We start from the raw sequence: 25,234 nt of genomic DNA on the forward strand, positions 1-25,234 counted from the left end.
GAGGGAGGTGCTGGGAGGTAGAGGGAGGTGCTGGGAGGTAGAGGGAGGTGCTGGGAGGTAGAGGGAGGTGCTGGGAGGTAGAGGGAGGTGCTGGGAGGCAGAGGGAGGTGCTGGGAGGTAGAGGGAGGTGCTGGGAGGTAGAGGGAGGTGCTGCAGGGGCAGAGGGAGGTGCTGCAGGGGCAGAGGGAGGTGCTGCAGGGGCAGAGGGAGGTGCTGCAGGGGCAGAGGGAGGTGCTGCAGGGGCAGACGGGGAGGTGCTGCAGGGCAGAGGGAGGTGACTGCAGGGCAGAGGAGGTCTGCAGGGCAGAGGTGCTGCTGCAGGCCGCAGTTGGAGGTGCTGCCGAGGCAGAGTATGGAGGTGCTGCACGAGGCAGAGTATGGAGGTGCTGGCGAGGGCTAGAGTTGGAGGTGCTGCGAGCAGAGTATGGAGGTGCTGCGAGGCAGAGTATGGAGGTGCTGGCTGAGGCAGAGTATGGGAGGTGCTGCGCAGCAGGTAGTTATGGAGGTGCTGCGAGGCAGAGGTATGGAGGTGCCTGGCCGAGGCCCCAGGAGTATGGAGGTGCTTGCCGAGGCAAGAGTATGGGAGGTGCTGCGAGGCCAGAGTATGGAGGTGCTGCGAGGCAGAGTATGGAGGTGCTGCGAGCCCAGAGTATGGGAGGTGCTGCGAGGGCAGAGATATGGAGGTGCTGCGAGGTAGAGTATGGAAGGTGCTGGGAGGTAGAGTATGGAGGTGCTGGGAGGTAGAGTATGGAGGTGCTAGAGTATTGAGGTGCTGGAGGTAGAGTATTGAGGTGCTGGGGAGGTAGAGTATTGAGGTTGCTGGGAGGTAGAGTATTGAGGTGCTGGGAGGTAGAGTATTGAGGTGCTGGGAGGTAGAGTATTGAGGTGCTGGGAGGTAGCCAGATCTAGAGGTCATTCTGGGACTCTGTTCCACTGCATCACCCTTATAAACAATTTTAGACTCATAAAAACAAGAACAAAGCATTTATTTATTCTATCATGTTTTATTTGACATGGACCACATGCAATAAAACATAAAACTCACTAGAAATGTTATGCATTGTACTAGACTTGGATAATTCAGTACATACTCCCAAATGAATCCAAACAACGTCTCAACACACTATACTGAAACATGGGGAAAAGAAATGGGAACAAAGACACAAACTAAAACATATTCTACTGTAGATCAGATTCCAAGCATCATTTGATTTTAACACCAAAACCATATCAAACATCGTGGTCTAAACAGGCCGCAAATAATTAATGCTGCGCAAATGAACCAATCATTGAAAACCACGTTAGATAAATTGCAGGCATGCTTCAGATGATCANCATTATCCTCTGATTTTAACACCAAAACCATATCAAACATCATGGTCTAACAGGCTGCAAAGAAGTCATGCTGCACAAATGACCCAATCTTGAGATACATTGCAGTCATGCTTCATATTATAATATCTATTGATGTGGTTTCTGACATGATGTTAAACACCTGTCCAGGTGTTGGTGAAATTTGGTTTGTGACTCTTGGCAGACCCTCTGGAACATGCCCCATTATTATTAACAACACTCTTTACAATTGATGTGTTACTCTAATTGTTATTTGCTCCATCAGATTATCATCTGTTGCCTTATTGGACACCAATTCAGTCAGTGTGATTGGCAGGAGAGATGACCAATGGGGCTGAGTTTGGACCCTCATTATCACGGGTTCAAGTATGGATATAGTTTTCTCAGTGAAGGTACAACCAGTGAAACAGTAGATATGGGACCTGTTTTCTACATCATAAAAGGAGATCTTAAGTTTGTTTTGGTAAAGGCATTGTGTGTGTGTTCGAGTCATGTATAAATGTATCATATCCCAGTGTTGGTCCAGTGAACATGAACATCTGTTCCTTCCTGTGTCTCAAATGGCACCAGGGCCTGTATGTATTTTTAACCCTTGGTGCTGGGAGGTAGAGGGAGGTGCTGGGAGGTAGAGGGAGGTGCTGGGAGGTAGAGGGAGGTGCTGGGAGGTAGAGGGAGGGCTGGGAGGGTAGAGGGAGGTGCTGGGAGGTAGAGGGAGGTGCTGGGAGGTAGAGGGAGGTGCTGGGAGGCAGAGGGAGGTGCTGGGAGGTAGAGGGAGGTGCTGGGAGGTAGAGGGAGGTGCTGCAGGGGCAGAGGGAGGTGCTGCAGGGGCAGAGGGAGGTGCTGCAGGGGCAGAGGGAGGTGCTGCAGGGGCAGAGGGAGGTGCTGCAGGGGCAGAGGGAGGTGCTGCAGGGGCAGAGGGAGGTGCTGCAGGGGCAGAGGGAGGTGCTGCAGGGGCAGAGGGAGGTGCTGCAGGGGCAGAGGGAGGTGCTGCAGGGGCAGAGTATGGAGGTGCTGCGAGGCAGAGTATGGAGGTGCTGCGAGGCAGAGTATGGAGGTGCTGCGAGGCAGAGTATGGAGGTGCTGCGAGGCAGAGTATGGAGGTGCTGCGAGGCAGAGTATGGAGGTGCTGCGAGGCAGAGTATGGAGGTGCTGCGAGGCAGAGTATGGAGGTGCTGCGAGGCAGAGTATGGAGGTGCTGCGAGGCAGAGTATGGAGGTGCTGCGAGGCAGAGTATGGAGGTGCTGCGAGGCAGAGTATGGAGGTGCTGCGAGGCAGAGTATGGAGGTGCTGCGAGGCAGAGTATGGAGGTGCTGCGAGGCAGAGTATGGAGGTGCTGGGAGGTAGAGTATGGAGGTGCTGGGAGGTAGAGTATGGAGGTGCTGGGAGGTAGAGTATTGAGGTGCTGGGAGGTAGAGTATTGAGGTGCTGGGAGGTAGAGTATTGAGGTGCTGGGAGGTAGAGTATTGAGGTGCTGGGAGGTAGAGTATTGAGGGTGCTGGAGAGAGTATTGGAGTCTGGGAGGTACCCAGATCTAGAGGTCATTCTGGGACTCTGTTCCACTGCATCACCCTTATAAACAATTTAGACTCATAAAAAACAAGAACAAAGCATTTATTTATTCTATCATGTTTATTTTGACATGGACCACATGCAAATAAAACATAAAACTCACTAGAATGTTATGCATTGTACTAGACTTGGATAATTCAGTACATACTCCCAAATGAATCCAAACAACGTCTCAACACACTATACTGAAACATGGGGAAAAGAAATGGGAACAAAGACACAAACTAAAACATATTCTACTGTAGATCAGATTCCAAGCATCATTTGATTTTAACACCAAAACCATATCAAACATCGTGGTCTAAACAGGCCGCAAATAATTAATGCTGCGCAAATGAACCAATCATTGAAAACCACGTTAGATAAATTGCAGGCATGCTTCAGATGATCATGTTGATGCAGTTTCTGACATGATGTTAAACCCCTAGATGTTATGAAATTTGGTGTATGACTACCTGGCAGACCCCCTGAAAAGCCTCCCAATATTATCAGCACTTCTGCCTTATTGGACCCCAATTCAGTCAGTGTGATTGACAGGAGAGATGACCAATGGGGCTGAGTTTGGACCCTCCTCATTATCACAGGGGTTCAAGTATGGATATAGCTTCTCAGTGAAGGTACAACCAGTGAAAGAGTAGATATGAGACATGTTTTCTACATCATAAAAGGAGATCTGACCCTCCTTGTAATCCACAAACACCCCCACCTTCTGGGGTTTCTGACTCGGGAAGAGGTGCATATGGGGTGTGTCCTTGGCTATATACTTATTCCTATTCATATACAGAGCCCAGAGTCCACCCTCAGGGCTTACAGCCGTTGGGCCCTTCCTGATGATGGACTCTCTGGCCACTCCTACCTGCCATTCAATCTTCCCTCTAACCTGAACTTCAAAGTAGAATCTCCCTGAGGAGAAGCCCTCCTTTCCCAGGACCGATAGATAACATTCAAACCTCTCTGGGAGGTCAGGGAGAATCTGGCGTACGTCTCCATAGCTCACTTGTTTCCTGTCCTCCGACACAATGAGCTTGCAGTGTGCTGTATCAGGATCCAGAGTCACATCCACTGACCACTGACGTATCCTCCTCAGCTCAGGATCCTGTCGCTCCTGGATCATCTGCTGCACTTGTGCTACTTCTCCAGGCTTGGAAGAGGACTCCTCTCTGTCTGAGACCTTCATCCTCTTAAAATGATCTGCAACTTCTCTGAGTGTTGTGTTGGTTTTTAGGTCCGGTCTTCTATTGAATGTGTCCTTACACAGTGGACACTGGCACAGGGCAGTGGTGTTCCAGTATTCACTGATACAGGCCTTGCAGAAGTTGTGTCCACATGGAATAGAGACTGGCTCAGTGAACACATCCAGACAGACAGAGCACAGGAACTGCTCTTCAGACAGGACATTGCTGGAGGTGGACATTTCTGAAACCTAATAGAAGACCATAGAGTTAGAAATGTAGCTGTCTTCATTTTAGAGTGTTTTACTGCCCCCTGCTGTACTGGAGTGTCTGTTCAGGAATATGATTTATTGGTTGATCCCTTCCACTGGCTTGGATGGAATCCTGTGATCCCTCCCTAACCCAGAACAAGTCCCACCCACTAGACTACTTTAAAAGGCTGCATGCCATCACAGGTTTTTGTCTCTGTGTGAACAATCTTGTTTTCCCCATTCTATCTGTGGAGCAACCAGTTCTATAAAATGACTTCCTTGAATGAGTCAGTGTTGGAAGGTATCTTTAGAAAGTTAAACAAGAGTGTATATAGCTCTACCAAAATAATATTGATTCAGTGTTCCACAGACATCATGATTTTTACCCAGAGTACTGTAGATAGAGAAACGATATCCAGAAGATGTATCATTTGTTCTACCTTTGTATATTATGGAGCACATGCCCTAAATGTCTTTACATTTGGAGAAGTGACTTTCAATGTACTTGTAACATTGTCAATTCTCACATTTTTACCTGATTGTTTTACAATGATCAAAGAAAGAACAGCTGAGAAACACAAAGTAATGTGATTTTTGAGTAAAATGATCACCAGTGTCCATATTAATCTCTTTCTCTACTTACCTGGGTGTGTTTTTCCTCTTTGTCTTGAGAGAAGGTTGACTGTGTATCTGTGTGTAGAGTGATTTGGAGCAGGAGAGTTATGCAGTTTCACTTTAGCTAAATGTTATCACTCAACTCCTCCCTGTTCTGCACACAACTTAGTCAATCACGGACTACAAAACGAAAACCAGCCCAGTCACAGACACCAATGTCTTGCTCCCAGACAAACTAAACAACTTCTTTGCTTGCTTTGAGGACAATACAGTGCCACTGACACGGCCCGCTACCAAAACCTGCGGGCTCTCCTTCACCGCAACCAACGTGAGTAAAACATTTAAACGTGTTAACCCTCGCCAGGCTGCAGGCCCAGACGGCATCCCCAGCCGCGCCCTCAGAGCATGCGCAGACCAGCTGGCTGGTGTGTTTACGGACATATTCAATCAGTCCCTATCTTGGTCTGCTGTTCCCACATGCTTCAAGAGGGCCACCATTGTTCCTGTACCCAAGCAGGCAAATATTACTGAACTAAATGACTTTTGTCCTGTAGCACTCACTTCTGTCATCATGAAGTGCTTTGAGAGACTAGTCAAGGATCATATCACCTCCACCCTACCTGACACCCTAGACCCACTCCAATTTACTTACTGCCCCAATAGGTCCACAGACGACGCAATCGCAACCACACTGCACACTGCCCTAACCCATCTGGACAAGAGGAATACCTATGTGAGAATGCTGTTCATCGACTACAGCTCAGCATTTAACACCGTAGTACCCACCAAACTCGTCATTAAGCTCGAGACCCTGGGTCTTGACCCCGCCCTGTGCAACTGGGTTCTGGACTTTCTGACGGGCTGCCCCCAGGTGGTGAGGGTAGGAAACAACATCTTCACCCCGCTGATCCTCAACATTGGGGCCCCATAAGGGTGCGTTCTCAGCCCTCTCCTGTACTCCCTGTTCACCCATGACTGCGTGACCACGCACGCCTCCAACTCAATCATCATGTTTGCAGACGACACTACAGTGGTAGGCTTGATTACCAACATCAACGAGACGGCCTACAGGGAGGAGGTGAGGGCCCTCTGAGTGTGGTGTCAGGAAAATAACCTCACACTCCACGTCAACAAAACTAAGGACATGGTCGTGGACTTCAGGAAACAGCAGAGGGCGCACCCCCCTATCCACATCGACGGGACAGTAGTGGAGAAGGTGGAAAGTTTTAAGTTCCTCGGCGTATACATCACGGACAAACTGAAATGGTCCACCCACACAGACAGCATGGTGAAGAAGGCGCAACTTCAGGAGGCTGAAGAAATTAGCTTGTCACCAAAAGCACTCACAAACTTTTACAGATGCACAATCGAGAGCATCCTGTCGGGCTGTATCACCTCCTGGTATGGCAACTGCTCCGCCCACAACCATAAGGCTCTCCAGAGGGTAGTGAGGTCTGCACAACGCATCACCGGGGGCAAACTACCTGCCCTCCAGGACACCTACACCACCCGATGTCACAGGAAGGCCAAAAAGATCATCAAGGACAACAACCACCCGAGCCACTGCCTGTTCACCCTGCTATCATCCAGAAGGCGAGGTCAGTACAGGTGCATCAAAGCAGGGACCGAGAGACTGAAAAACAGCTTCTATCTCAAGGCCATCAGACTGTTAAACAGCCACCACTAACATTGAGTGGCTGCTGCCAACATACTGACTCAATCTCCAGCCACTTTAATAATAGGATGTAATACATGTATCACTAGTCACTTAACAATGCCACTTTATATAATGTTTACATACCCTACATTACTCATGTCTTATGTATATACTGTACTCTATACCATCTACTGCATCTTGCTTATGCTGAACGGCCATCGCTCATCCATATATTTATATGTACATATTCTTATTCATTCCTTTACACTTGTGTGTATAAGGTAGTTTACTTGTTAGATATTACTGCACGGTCAGAACTAGAAGCACAAGCATTTTGCTACTCGCATTAACATCTGCTAACCATGTGTATGTGACCAATAACATTTGATTTGACTTAACTGTTTCACATTCTCTGTGCTTGGTTTAGTTTATTTGTCCATTTAAAGTTGTACAGGTAAGTGAAAACTAGCTGTGTGTGTGTGTGCACGTTTGGTGTGTGCGTGCGTGTTTTCGAGTTGTGTATAATTGTATCAGAGTCCAGTGAAGGTGTTCGTTCCTTCTTGTGTCTCAAATGAAACCAGGGCCTGTGTGTGTGTTTAACCCTGGCTTCTGGAGGGAGTGGCCACATCTAGAGGTCAGTGTGGGCCTCAGAAGCCACTGCTGCAGTCACCCCTCTGTTCCACTGTCCTCTGGGAAGCTTAACCTTCTACCTCCAACAGGATGCTAATCTCCTTTTTTACTAAACATTTAGCTGTATGTTATTAGTATTTTATTGAACCAAACAAACATATTTATTATGTTTATTTGACAGGGTTCAGGTACGATTAAAAGATAAATTACACAAGAAATTCGATGCATCCTGCTAAATTGATCTAATTCAGTACAACCTACTCCCAAATGAACCCGAACAAGGTCCCAACACTGAATGAGAAAAAGAAATGGGAACGAAGTCAGACTAACTTTAACAATATTCTACTGTAGATCAGATTTCAAGCATTATCCTCTGATTTTAACACCAAAACCATATCAAACATCATGGTCTAAACAGGCCGCAAAGAAGTCATGCTGCACAAATGACCCAATCTTGAGATACATTGCAGTCATGCTTCATATTATAATATCTTATTGATGTGGTTTCTGACATGATGTTAAACACCTGTCCAGGTGTTGTGAAATTTGGTTTGTGACTCCTTGGCAGACCCTCTGGAACATGCCCCATTATTATTAACAACACTCTTTACAATTGGATGTGTTACTCTAATTGTTATTTGCTCCATCAGATTGTCATCTGTTGCCTTATTGGACACCAATTCAGTCAGTGTGATTGGCAGGAGAGATGACCAATGGGGCTGAGTTTGGACCCTCATTATCACGGGTTCAAGTATGGATATAGTTTCTCAGTGAAGGTACAACCAGTGAAACAGTAGATATGGGACCTGTTTTCTACATCATAAAAGGAGATCTTAAGTTTGTTTTGGTAAAGGCATTGTGTGTGTGTTCGAGTCATGTATAAATGTATCATATCCCAGTGTTGGTCCAGTGAACATGAACATCTGTTCCTTCCTGTGTCTCAAATGGCACCAGGGCCTGTATGTATTTTTAACCCTTGGTGCTGGGAGGTAGAGGGAGGTGCTGGGAGGTAGAGGGAGGTGCTGGGAGGTAGAGGGAGGTGCTGGGAGGTAGAGGGAGGTGCTGGGAGGTAGAGGGAGGTGCTGGGAGGTAGAGGGAGGTGCTGGGAGGTAGAGGGAGGTGCTGGGAGGTAGAGGGAGGTGCTGGGAGACAGAGGGAGGTGCTGGGAGGTAGAGGGAGGTGCTGGGAGGTAGAGGGAGGTGCTGCAGGGGCAGAGGGAGGTGCTGCAGGGGCAGAGGGAGGTGCTGCAGGGGCAGAGGGAGGTGCTGCAGGGGCAGAGGGAGGTGCTGCAGGGGCAGAGGGAGGTGCTGCAGGGGCAGAGGGAGGTGCTGCAGGGGCAGAGGGAGGTGCTGCAGGGGCAGAGGGAGGTGCTGCAGGGGCAGAGGGAGGTGCTGCAGGGGCAGAGTATGGAGGTGCTGCAGGGGCAGAGTATGGAGGTGCTGCAGGGGCAGAGTATGGAGGTGCTGCAGGGGCAGAGGGAGGTGCTGCAGGGGCAGAGGGAGGTGCTGCAGGGGCAGAGGAGGTGCTGCAGGGGCAGAGGGAGGTGCTGCTGCGAGGCAGAGTATGGAGGTGCTGCGAGGCAGAGTATGGAGGTGCTGCGAGGCAGAGTATGGAGTGCTGCGAGGCAGAGTATGGAGGTGCTGCCGAGGCAGAGTATGGAGGTGCTGCGAGGCAGAGTATGGAGGTGCTGCGAGGCAGAGTATGGAGGTGCTGCGAGGCAGAGTATGGAGGTGCTGCGAGGTAGCGTATTGAGGTGCTGGGAGGTAGCGTATTGAGGTGCTGGGAGGTAGAGTATTGAGGTGCTGGGAGGTAGAGTATTGAGGTGCTGGGAGGTAGAGTATTGAGGTGCTGGGAGGTAGAGTATTGAGGTGCTGGGAGGTAGAGTATTGAGGTGCTGGGAGGTAGAGTATTGAGGTGCTGGGAGGTAGAGTATTGAGGTGCTGGGAGGTAGCCAGATCTAGAGGTCATTCTGGGACTCTGTTCCACTGCATCACCCTTATAAACAATTTTAGACTCATAAAAACAAGAACAAAGCATTTATTTATTCTATCATGTTTATTTGACATGGACCACATGCAAATAAAACATAAAACTCACTAGAAATGTTATGCATTGTACTAGACTTGGATAATTCAGTACATACTCCCAAATGAATCCAAACAACGTCTCAACACACTATACTGAACATGGGGAAAAGAAATGGGAACAAAGACACAAACTAAAACATATTCTACTGTAGATCAGATTCCAAGCATCATTTGATTTTAACACCAAAACCATATCAAACATCGTGGTCTAAACAGGCCGCAAATAATTAATGCTGCGCAAATGAACCAATCATTGAAAACCACGTTAGATAAATTGCAGGCATGCTTCAGATGATCATGTTGATGCAGTTTCTGACATGATGTTAAACCCTAGATGTTATGAAATTTGGTGTATGACTACCTGGCAGACCCCCTGAAAAGCCTCCCAATATTATCAGCACTTCTGCCTTATTGGACCCCAATTCAGTCAGTGTGATTGACAGGAGAGATGACCAATGGGGCTGAGTTTGGACCCTCCTCATTATCACAGGGGTTCAAGTATGGATATAGCTTCTCAGTGAAGGTACAACCAGTGAAAGAGTAGATATGAGACATGTTTTCTACATCATAAAAGGAGATCTGACCCTCCTTGTAATCCACAAACACCCCCACCTTCTGGGGTTTCTGACTCGGGAAGAGGTGCATATGGGGTGTGTCCTTGGCTATATACTTATTCCTATTCATATACAGAGCCCAGAGTCCACCCTCAGGGCTTACAGCCGTTGGGCCCTTCCTGATGATGGACTCTCTGGCCACTCCTACCTGCCATTCAATCTTCCCTCTAACCTGAACTTCAAAGTAGAATCTCCCTGAGGAGAAGCCCTCCTTTCCCAGGACCGATAGATAACATTCAAACCTCTCTGGGAGGTCAGGGAGAATCTGGCGTACGTCTCCATAGCTCACTTGTTTCCTGTCCTCCGACACAATGAGCTTGCAGTGTGCTGTATCAGGATCCAGAGTCACATCCACTGACCACTGACGTATCCTCCTCAGCTCAGGATCCTGTCGCTCCTGGATCATCTGCTGCACTTGTGCTACTTCTCCAGGCTTGGAAGAGGACTCCTCTCTGTCTGAGACCTTCATCCTCTTAAAATGATCTGCAACTTCTCTGAGTGTTGTGTTGGTTTTTAGGTCCGGTCTTCTATTGAATGTGTCCTTACACAGTGGACACTGGCACAGGGCAGTGGTGTTCCAGTATTCACTGATACAGGCCTTGCAGAAGTTGTGTCCACATGGAATAGAGACTGGCTCAGTGAACACATCCAGACAGACAGAGCACAGGAACTGCTCTTCAGACAGGACATTGCTGGAGGTGGACATTTCTGAAACCTAATAGAAGACCATAGAGTTAGAAATGTAGCTGTCTTCATTTTAGAGTGTTTTACTGCCCCCTGCTGTACTGGAGTGTCTGTTCAGGAATATGATTTATTGGTTGATCCCTTCCACTGGCTTGGATGGAATCCTGTGATCCCTCCCTAACCAGAACAAGTCCCACCCACTAGACTACTTTAGTTTACAGAATGGCTATAAAAGGACAGCCACAGAGTTAGATATATCCTGTTAGAGGTCATAGCAAAAAGTAGATTTATACCTTAATAGACATTGATACCCAATTATGAGAGGGCCATAAACAATAACTAATAATGCTGCATATGGTTAAAATCTCACCTTCCTGGTAAAAATTGTTTTAGTTGCTGAGGTGTAGTCACTCACTTTGAGGACACAAGCTCAAGTACATAGTAGAAAAATGATGCTAAAATTTGAATTTTTGAAAATTGAACCTTTATTTAACTAGGCAAGTCAGTTAAGATCAAATTCTTTTGGACTCCCGATCACAGCCGGTTGTGATACAGCCCGGAATTGAATCAGGGTCTGTAGTGACACCTCTAGCACTGAGATGCAGTGCCTTTAGAACGCTGTGCCACTAGGGAGCCCAGGTAAATATCATGTTATGTAGCTCCTATTCAACGAAAGTGGTTGAATGGGGCCTGAAATGACTGATATGACTGATATATAGTAATAATTAACTGATCTATTGACTAACTATATGATTTCACCTTCCTTATAACTGTAAAATAATATATTTTGTGCAAGTACAACATGGCACCATTTTCATAGAACTGATGATAGTGAATGGTCTTCCCTGCTGGCTCTGAGCAATGCACAGATGCCATTCAAATGCCTGCCGACTCGTTGCAACTTCCGCTTGAAGTACAAAGTGATGTTTGTCCATCTGTGACCAAGAGAAAGGGGTCTTGTTTCAGTTCTACCAAATGCTTTTGTATTTTTTCATGTTGGTTGGTCTATCTCTGTGTGAACATCACAGCGTTTGGGGCTGTAACCTACTGAGCCAGAGGAGATCAGTCCTTTGTTTGAATAGGTCCCATTTTTGGTGAGGTCTATCACTCCTTCAGCTATTGAGTGGAACGGGACAACCTTAAAGCTTTTTTTGTAAATCCTTCCATTTGTTTCTAAACCCTCCACAGACACATCTACAAGCCAAAAACATTCAGGACAAATCCAAAACCCAAGTAAGTCCCTGATGTCAGGACTTTGTCTCTAGCAGGTTTTAGAGGGTGCACGTGGAACCTCTTATCTTTGGCATTGGGCAGTGTCATGGAGGGCCAGCTGCATTTTAAAGTGGTACATTTTCTTCTTTCCTGTTTTTGAGGGGTTGTAGAGCCAATGTTGGTCATTTACTGCCACCTTCCACACTGGAGTGTCTGCTCAGTGGTGTCTGCTCAGTGGTGTCTGCTCAGTGGTGTCTGCTCAGTGGTGTCTGCTCAGTAGTGTCTGCTCAGTAGTGTCTGCTCAGTAGTGTCTGCTCAGTAGTGTCTGCTCAGTAGTGTCTGCTCAGTAGTGTCTGCTCAGTAGTGTCTGCTCAGTAGTGTCTGCTCAGTAGTGTCTGCTCAGTAGTGTCTGCTCAGTAGTGTCTGATCCCTTCAACTGATCTGGGTGGAGTTATCTGATCTCTCCCTAACCCACAGCAAGTTCCACTCTGTTGACTACTTTAAAATGTTGCACGCTATCTGTCACAGGCATTTGTCCCAAGTGCCAAACCTTTTCTCACTCTGTGGAGGAACCGAATATTCTTATAGCTCACCTGAGATAGTTCATAACCTTGTGGCACCAGACTGATTGCTGCGTCCACCATTCTGTTTTACAAATTTCAAATTTCTCACATGAAAATGTTCCCAGTTCAATAATTGCGCGTCTCTTTGTGTGGATGGCTGAGCTCATCCAGATGTCTCTTACTACATCCCTGAAGGGAAGCGGACTGGTGAACTCAGCCTTCAGGCGTCTTTTACAATGAGAATTGTCATACTATGGGTAGAGCCAAGTCTATTTGGTAAGAAGAGGAAGTCCGGTGATAAGGCAGAAAAGAGAAGCAAAATGATGGATGAAACATCCAATCTGTATACAGGTTGAAAGGTTGTCAATGAGTCAAGTCTACAAAACTTAGTGGACCTTTTTCATAAGTTTTGGGAACAGAAAATTGTATGGAGATCTGTGAAAAGTTATCAACCCACTTTCAGTTTCCTTCTGCCTTGCACTGGACCTCTTCTTACCAAATATGGTCAGGACAGGAAGCCCCTAGCAGTTGTGATAAGTCAGCGTTTTCCATGTCTGTCTGTGGAGCAACTATAACATGAAAGGACTTCCTGGAATTAGCCAAAATTACATAGGAATTCACTCTTTGAATACTACAATTATCTTTATATGGTAAGACGAGTAAGACGAGTACATGTAGTTGTACCGAAATTATATTGATTCAGTTTTCCACAGACAAACCCTGCTTTTAATACAGAGTAGTAAGAGAAAATAATATACTTACTATGACTGAGGTGGTTGTCCCACCAAGCTATCTTAAGATGAATTCACTAACTGTAACTCACTGGATAAGAGCGTCTGCTAAATTAGTTAAATGTAAATGTTTTCACATTTTGGATAAGTTCACATTTTGGATAAGTTCACATTTTGGATAAGTTCACATTTTGGATAAGTTCACATTTTGGATAAGTTCACATTTTGGATAAGTTCACATTTTGGATAAGTTCACATTTTGGATAAGTTCACATTTTGGATAAGTTCACATTTTGGATAAGTTCACATTTTGGATAAGTTCACATTTAACATACTTGTAACATTGTCAATTCACAAATTATTCCAGATTTTTTTTTTAAAACAAATCTGAAGTAAAAAAAAAAAAAGAACAGGTGAGAAACAGAAAGCAGTGTGATTACAGAGTAAATCATCCAGGTTCATCTCTTTCTCTACTTACCTGGGGGGGGGGGGGGCCTTTTTGTCTTGACAGAAGGTTGACTGTGTCGCTGTGTGTAGAACTATGAGGAGCAGGACAGTTATTGCACTTTATACTTCCACTTTCACAATCAAATCAACGTTTATTAGGCACGTGCACACAGTACAGTGAAACGCTCGCTAACTCTTCTCAAAAATGCAGTACAATATCATTCAACAATAAAATGCCAAATACAAAAGCCCCAAAAATAACAAGTAGTAATAAAAAGTAGAAGGAAAATATGTATGAGAAGTATGTACATATTGTATCTGTGATTGATCAAAATGGAGACTTTAATACAAGTAGTGAAGTGACTTGGTACTGCAGCTTCAGTAAACAGCCGTTGAAACCAGAGGAGCACTGTCTCCTAGTCTGCTGTGTTCTGTTGCTGCTGGTCTGCCCGTCACCAGAGGCGTTAGGCTAGGTACACGGCCACTGACTCGACATGACGTTGCCAATGGATTTTCCCTTACATTTACAATCTGAATTGCAATAAACATGATGCACACATAGTATTACATAGAATGCTGTTTTATTTGATGGTTACCAGGTTGACCTCGTGTAAAGGGTCAGGCTGGGGTTGGAGGCCAGGGGTCAAGGTTGACCGTAATAAATAAAATGGGTTGGTATCTCTCTACCCAGGGCCATCTGGCAGCGCTGCTGGGGTTGCGGTTCTGAGTCAGGTGCTGAACCCAAACAAACCACTCATCCTAATCCTCCTAATCCCCCTAACCCTATCTAAAGTACACACATGATTTCTCCTGCTTCTGCTCTCTCTTTCTGTCCCTCTATCTCTGCTCCTCACTATCTTTTTTCTCTCCCTCTATCTCTCTATTGCTCTCCTGATTTTTAGGTATTTTTCTCCTAGGTTATTCTCTCTCTGCTCAGATGGTATCTCTCTATCCTAGGTTATTCTCTCTCTGCTCAGATGGTATCTCTCTATCCTAGGTTATTCTCTCTCTGCTCAGATGGTATCTCTCTATCCTAGGTTATTCTCTCTCTGCTCAGATGGTATCTCTCTATCCTAGGTTATTCTCTCTCTGCTCAGATGGTATCTCTCTATCCTAGGTTATTCTCTCTCTGCTCAGATGGTATCTCTCTATCCTAGGTTATTCTCTCTCTGCTCAGATGGTATCTCTCTATCCTAGGTTATTCTCTCTCTGCTCAGATGGTATCTCTCTATCCTAGGTTATTCTCTCTCTGCTCAGATGGTATCTCTCTATCCTAGGTTATTCTCTCTCTGCTCAGATGGTATCTCTCTATCCTAGGTTATTCTCTCTCTGCTCAGCTGATTCCCCTCTTTCTTGCCATCTAACATCTCTTTCTCTCTCTCTCCTTGTTATCCCCTCATTCCCCTCCCTGTCCTCCGTTGTCTCTTTCTCCAGCTTATCTTTCCCTGGATCCCTCTTCCTACTCTCACTCTGGCTCCCGAGGTAAAGTGCTTCCCTCTTTCTCTCTCTGCATCTTTCTCCACGGATAGCTCCAGAGCGTGAGGGGGGGCTTCAGTTCTCCAGTAGGCCCAGACGGTGCTCTCAAATCTGGATTAGACTAAGCTGAGTGGCCCCCTGAAGCTCTGGAGTCTCTCTCTTGCTATACCGTAGGACAGCAGACACTCACACACTAAGTCTACTGCCACTAGTGGGCTTGTCCTGGCATCTAGTAGTGTGTGGATGCATAGCTTGTAGTGTCTAAGGCTGTTTCACAGGAAAGTGTGCTTGCATGGAGGCGCATGCATTAGCATATATAGTCTGTGTCTTTGTGCATGAACGTGCTGCTTATTTTGGTGTGTGTGTACAGTATACATGTATGTGTGTGTATGCTGGTGTGTTTTCTTGTTCCCCTGCTAAAATTTGATTGTCTCTCTCGCGCTCTCTCTCTCGTTCTCTCCCTCTCTCTCGTTCTCCCTTGTTCTCTTATCTATCTCGCTCTCGCTCTCTCTCTCTCTCTCTCCAGTCCTCAGTGCTGATAGGGTGGAGCAGATGACCAAGACCTACAATGACATTGAGGTTGTCACACACCTATTGGCTGAGGTGGGCTCTCATTGGTGCACGGTCTTTGACACATGGCGGTGATTAGTTGCCATTGATGATTGTGGACTAACTGTTGCATGGTATCATTGATTGCAGCGGGACCGGGACTTGGAGCTGGCCGCTCGAATTGGTCAGTCTCTGCTTCAGAGGAACCACCTGCTCCAGGAACGCAATGAGTCTGTGGAGGAACAGCTAGCACAGGCCCTGGACCAGGTAACACACACACACACACACACACACACACACACACACACACACACACACACACACACACACACCCTCTGACCCCCCCTGTCCCAGGTGCACCAGCTACAACATGAGCTGGGGAAAAAGGATGAGTTGCTGCGGATGGTGGCCAGCGCTTCGGAGGAGAGTGAGACTGATTCCAGCTGCTCAACGCCGCTGCACCCCCGCCAACCCCTAGCACCAGCTGTGGCCCTCAGCCAGCTGGAGGCCCTGCAGGGGAAAATGTCTGATCTGGAAGAGGAGAACCTGGCCCTACGCTCTGAGGTATACCTGACATGACACCCTATTTCCTAGAGTTCACTACTTTTGACCAGGACCCATAGGGTTAAGGTTAGGATAAACGGTAGGGTGATCTGATCCCAGATCTGTGGTCCGTGCCAATTCTACTTCGACTGTGCACTTTATGCGGTCCAGGCTTTTAAACGCTTCGTAGTGGGCCCCTCACACCTTACTCTAACCTCTGTACCTCTGGTCCGACCAGGCCCGTCATTTGATAGTTCCTAACACCTCACTGTAAAACCCTGTGGTCCGACCAGGCCCGTCATCTGATAGTTCCTAACACCGCACTGTAAAACCCTGTGGTCCGACCAGGCCCGTCATCTGATAGTTCCTAACACCTCACTGTAAAACCCTGTGGTCCGACCAGGCCCGTCATCTGATAGTTCATAACACCTCACTGTAAAACCCTGTGGTCCGACCAGGCCCGTCATCTGATAGTTCCTAACACCACACTGTAAAACCCTGTGGTCCGACCAGGCCCGTCATTTGATAGTTCATAACACCTCACTGTAAAACCCTGTGGTCCGACCAGGCCCGTCATCTGATAGTTCTTAACACCTCACTGTAAAACCCTGTGGTCCGTCATCTGATAGTTCCTAACACCGCACTGTAAAACCCTGTGGTCCGACCAGGCCCGTCATTTGAATGTTCCTAACACCTCACTGTAAAACCCTGTGGTCCGACCAGGCCCGTCATCTGATAGTTCCTAACACCTCACTGTAAAACCCTGTGGTCCGTCATCTGATAGTTCCTAACACCTCACTGTAAAACCCTGTGGTCCGACCAGGCCCGTCATCTGATAGTTCCTAACACCACGCTGTAAAACCCTGTGGTCCGACCAGGCCCGTCATTTGATAGTTCCTAACACCTCACTGTAAAACCCTGTGGTCCGACCAGGCCCGTCATCTGATAGTTCCTAACACCTCACTGTAAAACCCTGTGGTCCGTCATCTGATAGTTCCTAACACCGCACTGTAAAACCCTGTGGTCCGACCAGGCCCGTCATTTGAATGTTCCTAACACCTCACTGTAAAACCCTGTGGTCCGACCAGGCCCGTCATCTGATAGTTCCTAACACCTCACTGTAAAACCCTGTGGTCCGTCATCTGATAGTTCCTAACACCGCACTGTAAAACCCTGTGGTCCGACCAGGCCCGTCATCTGATAGTTCCTAACACCTCACTGTAAAACCCTGTGGTCCGACCAGGCCCGTCATCTGATAGTTCCTAACACCACACTGTAAAACCCTGTGGTCCGACCAGGCCCGTCATTTGATAGTTCCTAACACCTCACTGTAAAACCCTGTGGTCCGACCAGGCCCGTCATCTGATAGTTCCTAACACCTCACTGTAAAACCCTGTGGTCCGTCATCTGATAGTTCCTAACACCGCACTGTAAAACCCTGTGGTCCGACCAGGCCCGTCATCTGATAGTTCCTAACACCTCACTGTAAAACCCTGTGGTCCGACCAGGCCCGTCATCTGATAGTTCCTAACACCTCACTGTAAAACCCTGTGGTCCGTCATCTGATAGTTCCTAACACCACACTGTAAAACCCTGTGGTCCGACCAGGCCCGTCATTTGATAGTTCCTAACACCTCACTGTAAAACCCTGTGGTCCGACCAGGCCCGTCATCTGATAGTTCCTAACACCTCACTGTAAAACCCTGTGGTCCGTCATCTGATAGTTCCTAACACCGCACTGTAAAACCCTGTGGTCCGACCAGGCCCGTCATCTGATAGTTCCTAACACCTCACTGTAAAACCCTGTGGTCCGACCAGGCCCGTCATCTGATAGTTCCTAACACCACACTGTAAAACCCTGTGGTCCGACCAGGCCCGTCATCTGATAGTTCCTAACACCACACTGTAAAACCCTGTGGTCCGACCAGGCCCGTCATCTGATAGTTCCTAACACCTCACTGTAAAACCCTGTGGCCCGTCATCTGATAGTTCCTCACACCTCACTGTAAAACCCTGTGGTCCGACCAGGCCCGTCATCTGATAGTTCCTAACACCACACTGTAAAACCCTGTGGTCCGACCAGGCCCGTCATCTGATAGTTCCTAACACCTCACTGTAAAACCCTGTGGCCCGTCATCTGATAGTTCCTAACACCACACTGTAAAACCCTGTGGTCCGACCAGGCCCGTCATCTGATAGTTCCTAACACCTCACTGTAAAACCCTGTGGCCCGTCATCTGATAGTTCCTCACACCTCACTGTAAAACCCTGTGGTCCGACCAGGCCCGTCATCTGATAGTTCCTAACACCACACTGTAAAACCCTGTGGTCCGACCAGGCCCGTCATCTGATAGTTCCTAACACCTCACTGTAAAACCCTGTGGCCCGTCATCTGATAGTTCCTAACACCACACTGTAAAACCCTGTCGTCCGACCAGGCCCGTCATCTGAAGACGGAGACCATCACCTTCGAGGAGAAAGAACAACAGCTGGTCAGCGACTGTGTCAAGGAGCTACGTGAGTCACATGCACTCAAACACACACACACACACACAAAAAAGGCATGAATCAGGTCAATTAACAAGTAATTAGGTTATTGATCTCTAATGATTAAAGAGCTGTGTGGGTGTGGGTTGGTTCAGGCGAGTCCAACAGTCAGATGGTGAACCTGACAGAGGAGCTGTCCCATAAGAATGAAGAGGTGATGCGACACCAGGAGGAGATTTCCCAGCTCCTCTCCCAGATAGTAGAGCTCCAACACCGCGTCAAAGAGGTGAGGGGGGAGGAAGGGGAGGAAGAGCACAGTTTGAAGTTGATGTTGTAGTAATAATTGTAGAGTAATAGTACTAAAGAAGTGTGTTTCCAGCTGGCCCTGGAGAAAGAGGAGCTGAGGATTCACCTACAGGCTTCGAAGGATGCCCAGAGATCACTCACTGCAGAGGTGAGTTGTCTAGCAATGAACAGTTCAATGAACCATAGAAGTGCCTTAAGGTGGGCCCTTTTTCCGAACAACATTTCATAACTCTCCAACATCATTTGAACCACCGCTATATGTCAGATCAGAACTGCACCTGATAAGCAGTATGATATGGCCCAGAGTTGTAGTATTTAAAATAGTATCTTGGGTTTTGTCTGTTATGTTGACACAAGCAGTGAGTTTGTGTTCAAGGTTATTAGCTGCATCAAGGTTTAAGTTAAGGTGTTTATTACTGATGAATGAGTGTGTGTAGAATACGGTAATGGAGTGTGGGTATTTAACTGTTGTGTAACTGAACCAGCTAGCAGAGGGTTAACTATGTTGTTGTGTAGCTGAACCAGCTAGCAGAGGGTTAACTGTGTTGTTGTGTAGTTGAACCAGCTAGCAGTGGGTTAACTGTGTTGTTGTGTAGTTGAACCAGCTAGCAGTGGGTTAACTATGTTGTTGTGTAGCTAAACTAGCTAGCAGTGGGTTAACTATGTTGTTGTGTAGCTAAACTAGCTAGCAGAGGGTTAACTGTGTTGTTGTGTAGCTAAACTAGCTAGCAGAGGGTTAACTATGTTGTTGTGTAGTTGAACCAGCTAGCAGAGGGTTAACTATGTTGTTGTGTAGTTGAACCAGCTAGCAGTGGGTTAACTATGTTGTTGTGTAGCTAAACTAGCTAGCAGAGGGTTAACTATGTTGTTGTGTAGCTAAACTAGCTAGCAGAGGGTTAACTGTGTTGTTGTGTAGCTAAACTAGCTAGCAGAGGGTTAACTGTGTTGTTGTGTAGCTAAACTAGCTAGCAGAGGGTTAACTATGTTGTTGTGTAGCTAAACTAGCTAGCAGAGGGTTAACTATGTTGTTGTGTAGCTAAACTAGCTAGCAGAGGGTTAACTATGTTGTTGTGTAGCTAAACTAGCTAGCAGAGGGTTAACTGTGTTGTTGTGTAGCTAAACTAGCTAGCAGAGGGTTAACTATGTTGTTGTGTAGCTAAACTAGCTAGCAGAGGGTTAACTATGTTGTTGTGTAGCTGAACCAGCTAGCAGTGGGTTAACTGTGTTGTTGTGTAGCTAAACTAGCTAGCAGAGGGTTAACTGTGTTGTTGTGTAGTTGAACCAGCTAGCAGTGGGTTAACTATGTTGTTGTGTAGCTAAACTAGCTAGCAGAGGGTTAACTGTGTTGTTGTGTAGCTAAACTAGCTAGCAGAGGGTTAACTGTGTTGTTGTGTAGTTGAACCAGCTAGCAGAGGGTTAACTATGTTGTTGTGTAGCTGAACTAGCTAGCAGAGGGTTAACTGTGTTGTTGTGTAGCTGAACCAGCTAGCAGTGGGTTAACTATGTTGTTGTGTAGCTGAACTAGCTAGCAGAGGGTTAACTGTGTTGTTGTGTAGCTGAACCAGCTAGCAGTGGGTTAACTATGTTGTTGTGTAGCTGAACTAGCTAGCAGAGGGTTAACTGTGTTGTTGTGTAGCTGAACCAGCTAGCAGTGGGTTAACTATGTTGTTGTGTAGCTGAACTAGCTAGCAGAGGGTTAACTGTGTTGTTGTGTAGCTGAACCAGCTAGCAGAGGGTTAACTGTGCTAGGTCAATGTCCTTGCCCCCGCTGAAATCGAATTAGCATAATAAAGAAAATCCCCATGAAAATATATCAAAGATAAGTGTTAGATATCTGTTCTTTTGCATTGGATGCGTCTCATTCCACCGCATGTGTATACTGTATGTCACACTTTCACATCTGAGGTGAAAGGTGACAGTGCTAGAGTGGTGTTTGTCAGACCATGAGACATCCTGAAAATCGTTCTTGTCACAGAATGATCTGTAGCGTCCGACCGGTTTGGCCTACAAAACTATTACCTCTATGGAAAGATGAGACGAATCTCACTAACACGATGGTGTTCTCCGTTTTTCTCTACGACCCCCCCACACGAGTCTCAGTACAGTCGATCTGCCAACTTCTGCCTGTAGCATCTGATCAGTCTGGGCTACACACAAATTTGACCCTCTGTGGAACACGTACTCTACCGGTCAAATGTTTTAGAACACTTACTCATTCAAGGATTTTATTTATTTTTACTATTTTCTACATTGTAGAATAATATTGAAGATATAAACTATGAAATAATACATATTATAAGTGTTAAACAAATCTAAATATATTTTATATTTGAGATTCTTCAAATAGCCACCCTTTACCTTGATGACAGCTTTGCACGCTCTTGGCATTCCCTCAACCAGTTTCAACTAGAATGCTTTTCCAACAGTTTTGAAGGAGTTCCCACATATGCTGAGCACTTTTTGTCTGCTTTTCCTCCACACCATCTCAATTTGGTTGAGGTCGGGAGATTGTGGAAACCAGGTCATCTGATGCAGCACTCCACTCTCCGTCTTGATAAAATAGCCCTTACACAGCCTGGAGGTGTGTTGGGTCATTATCCCCCCCCCCCCCCGGCTTATGGGTTAACTATGTTGTGTTGTATAGCTGATCCAGCAAGCAGAGTGTTAACTATGTTGTGTTTTGTAGCTGAAACAGCTAGCGGAGGGTTAACTATGTTGTGTTGTGTTGTATAGCTGAATGAGCTAGCGGACCGTAATGTAGAGTGTGTGGGGATGCTACATGAGTCTCAGGAAGAGATCAAGGAGCTGCGCAGTAAGAACACTCCGTCTGCAGGCATGAGACGACACCTGCCCTACGGACTCTTCCCCATGGTGAGATATATACCTTCTGTAATGTATGTGTGTGTGTGTTAGGGATGTAAGGATTTAAAATGTTTAAGATACAAGTGCTTCGGTCCGCGGAACCCAAACCGAACCAAATGTAGCATGCATCGGTCAGAAAATTTATTAAAAGTGAAAAAAACACTGGTTCACTAATATCTTTTGCTCATATTATATTATTTCTACCTTCAGAAAATACCTCATATTTTGTGACAACTGATGTGTCCTCTCCTTCAGTGTTGAACTGCATGTAACTGTGTTGAGCGTCATTGATCTACAAGTCATTTTGCAATGTCGAACAACCGCAGGCAATATCATTAGTCTAGTCAAACTGCGCACTGTGCCCAGCTTCACACGCTGACCAACGTGAGGTAACACGCATTTCCACGTAGCACGCTGGGGGTGATTAAACAACGGAGCCTCATTCATATTTCTATGGAGTGAAGTGGGTGGGGGGACCGTGGGGGAACTTTTTGCAAATACTCTGTGACATTGTGCCGCTATTGACCAATCTAAGCTCACTATAGCTTCCAACCCCTAGTTGATTGGCTGTTGATACCTAGCACTACCTGCCCTGCTTTCTAGAACCCTAGAGCTATCCTGCTTTCTAGCACTCTAGAGCTATCCAAATTATTATGTTATGTGGAAGTTGGGCAGGAGGCTGTATTGCATTAGTGGAAACCTCAGGTTTGCCGGTTTTTACTAGCAGAAGTCACTTTTTGTAGCAGGTTAGAAGAATTAGATTAAGGTTAGGAAAAGGGTTAGTTAAAATTGTTTCCAAAGCAAACATATCTAGCAACAACCAGGCCTGCCTTGAGAAGCCATGGATCACAGGATTCATCCACACCAAGCTAAAGGCTAGAGCTGCCTCTTTCAAGGAGCTGGATACTAATCCGGGACGCTTATAAGAAATCCCGCTATGCGCTAAAACGAACCATCAAACAGGCAAAGTGTCAATACAGGACTAAGATTGAATCCTACTACACCGGCTCTGGATGTGGGCAGGGCTTGAAAACTATTATGTACTATGAAGGGAAACCCAGCTGCAAGCTGCCCAGTGACGCGAGGCTACCAGACAAGCTAAATGCCATTATGGTCGCTTTGCGGCAAGCAACATTGAAGCATGCATGAGAGCACCAGCTGTTCCGGAGGACTGTGTGATCATGCTCTCCGTAGCCAATGTGTGCAAGACCTTTAAATAGGTCAACATTCACAAAGCCGCGGGGCCAGACGGATTACCAGGACGTGTACTAAAAGCATGCACAGACAAACTGCCAAGTGTCTTCACTGACATTTTCAACCTCTCCCTGGCCAGGTCTGTAATACCTACATGTTTCAAACGGACCACAATTGTCCCTGTGCCCAAGAACACTAAGGTAACCTACCTAAATGACTACTGCCCCATAGCACACACGCCGGTAACCATGAAGTGCTTTGAAAGGCTGGTCATGGCTCACATGAACACCATCATGCCAGAAACCCTAGACCCACTCCAATTCGCATACCGCCCCAACAGATCCACAGATGACGCAATCTCAATCGCACGCAACGCTGCCCTTTCCCACCTGGATAAAAGGAACACCCATGTGAGAATGCTGTTCTTTGACTACAGCTCAGTGTTCAACATCATAGTGCCCACAAAGCTCATCACTAAGTTAAGGACCCTGGGACTAAACATCTCCTTCTGCAAATGGATCCTGGACTTCCTGACGGGCCGCCCCCAGATAGTAAGGGTAGGTAACAACACATCTGCCAATACTGGAGCCCCTCAGGGGTGCGTGCTTAGTCCCCTCCTGTACTCCCTCAGCTGCGTGGCCAAGCACGACTCCAACACCATCATTAAGTTTAGGCCTGATCACCGACAACGATGAGACAGCCTATAGGGAGGAGGTCAGAGACCTGGCAGTGTGGTGCCAGGACAACAACCTCTCTCAATGTGAGCAAGGCAAAGGAGTTGATTGTGGACTACAGGAAATGAAGGGCCAAACAGGACCCCATTTAACATCGACGGGACTGAAGTGGAGCAGGTTGAGAGCTTCAAGTTCCTTCGTGTCCAACAAACTGTCATGGTCCAAACACACCAAGACAGTTGTGAAGACAGCACGAGAACACCTTTTCCCACTCGGGAAACTAAACAGATTTGGCATGGGTCCCCAGATCCTCAAAGTTCCACAGCTGCACCATCAAGAGCATCCTGATCGGTTGCATCCCAGCCTGGTATGGCAACTGCTCGGCATCTGACTGACAGGGCCAGTATATCACTGGGTTCAAACTTCCTGACATCCAGGACCTATATACTAGGTGGTGTCAGAGGAAGGCCCAAAAAATTGTCATAGACTCCAGTCACCCAAGTCGTAGACTGTTCTCTCTGCTACCGCACGGCAAGCGGTACCGGTGCTCCAAGTCTCCTTAACAGCTTCTACCCACAAGCCATAAGACTACTGAACAACTAATCAAATGGCCACTCAGATAATCTACATGGAACCCCCCCCCAGTGTTATCAATGCATAGTCACTTTGCAAATGACCTTGACTATCCTGTACCACCGCACATTGACTTGGTACCGGTACCCCCTGTATATAGCCTCCACATTGACTCTGTACCGGTACCCCCTGTATAGAACCTCCACATGGACTCTGTACCGGTACCCCCTGTATAGAGCCTCCACATTGACTCGGTATCGGTACCCCCTGTATATAGCCTCCACATTGACTCGGTATCGTTACCCCCTGTATATAGCCTCCACATTGACTCGGTACCGGTACCCCCTGTATATAGCCTCCACATTGACTCTGTACCGGTACCCCCTGTATATAGCCCCCACATTGACTCTGTACCGGTACCCCCTGTATATAGCCTCCACATTGACTCTGTACCGGTACCCCCTGTATATAGCCTCCACATTGACTCTGTACCGGTACCCCCTGTATATAGCCCCCACATTGACTCTGTACCGGTACCCCCTGTATATAGCCCCCACATTGACTCGGTATTGGTACCCTCTGTATATAGCCTCCACATTGACTCTGTACCGGTACCCCCTGTATATAGCCTCCACATTGACTCTGTACCGGTACCCTCTGTATATAGCCTCCACATTGACTCTGTACCGGTACCCCCTGTATATAGCCTCCACATTGACTCTGTACCGGTACCCCCTGTATATAGCCTCCACATTGACTCTGTACCGGTACCCCCTGTATATAGCCTCCACATTGACTCTGTACCGGTACCCTCTGTATATAGCCTCCACATTGACTCTGTACCGGTACCCCCTGTATATAGCCTCCACATTGACTCTGTACCGGTACCCTCTGTATATAGCCTCCACATTGACTCTGTACCGGTACCCCCTGTATATAGCCTCCACATTGACTCTGTACCGGTACCCTCTGTATATAGCCTCCA

At 47.0% G+C, this 25,234-nt stretch overlaps 1 protein-coding gene and 1 pseudogene across 4 annotated transcripts in view; one reads left to right on the plus strand and one right to left on the minus strand.

Annotated features, from left to right (window-relative positions):
* Window positions 1-25,234, plus strand: part of LOC109876968 (trafficking kinesin-binding protein 2) — a 75,327-nt gene that overhangs the window by 34,483 nt on the left and 15,610 nt on the right. Inside the window, exons 4-11 of one of the 4 annotated variants that reach the window (XM_031817416.1) lie at window positions 11,821-11,865; window positions 15,588-15,664; window positions 15,761-15,877; window positions 15,965-16,174; window positions 18,592-18,670; window positions 18,796-18,926; window positions 19,020-19,094; window positions 21,680-21,817. In XM_031817416.1, the coding sequence (XP_031673276.1) occupies window positions 11,821-11,865; window positions 15,588-15,664; window positions 15,761-15,877; window positions 15,965-16,174; window positions 18,592-18,670; window positions 18,796-18,926; window positions 19,020-19,094; window positions 21,680-21,817 (872 nt within the window). Of the gene's footprint in view, window positions 1-11,820; window positions 11,866-14,276; window positions 14,318-15,019; window positions 15,068-15,587; window positions 15,665-15,760; window positions 15,878-15,964; window positions 16,175-18,591; window positions 18,671-18,795; window positions 18,927-19,019; window positions 19,095-21,679; window positions 21,818-25,234 lie in introns of those variants that run through there. The other 3 variants (XM_031817415.1, XM_031817418.1, XM_031817417.1) reach the window with 3 other exon arrangements.
* LOC109885847 (E3 ubiquitin-protein ligase TRIM69 pseudogene) lies at window positions 3,042-4,405 on the minus strand (annotated as a pseudogene).

This window comes from Oncorhynchus kisutch, unplaced genomic scaffold (genome assembly GCF_002021735.2).
Source record: "Oncorhynchus kisutch isolate 150728-3 unplaced genomic scaffold, Okis_V2 scaffold1020, whole genome shotgun sequence".
Lineage (NCBI taxonomy): Eukaryota > Metazoa > Chordata > Actinopteri > Salmoniformes > Salmonidae > Oncorhynchus > Oncorhynchus kisutch.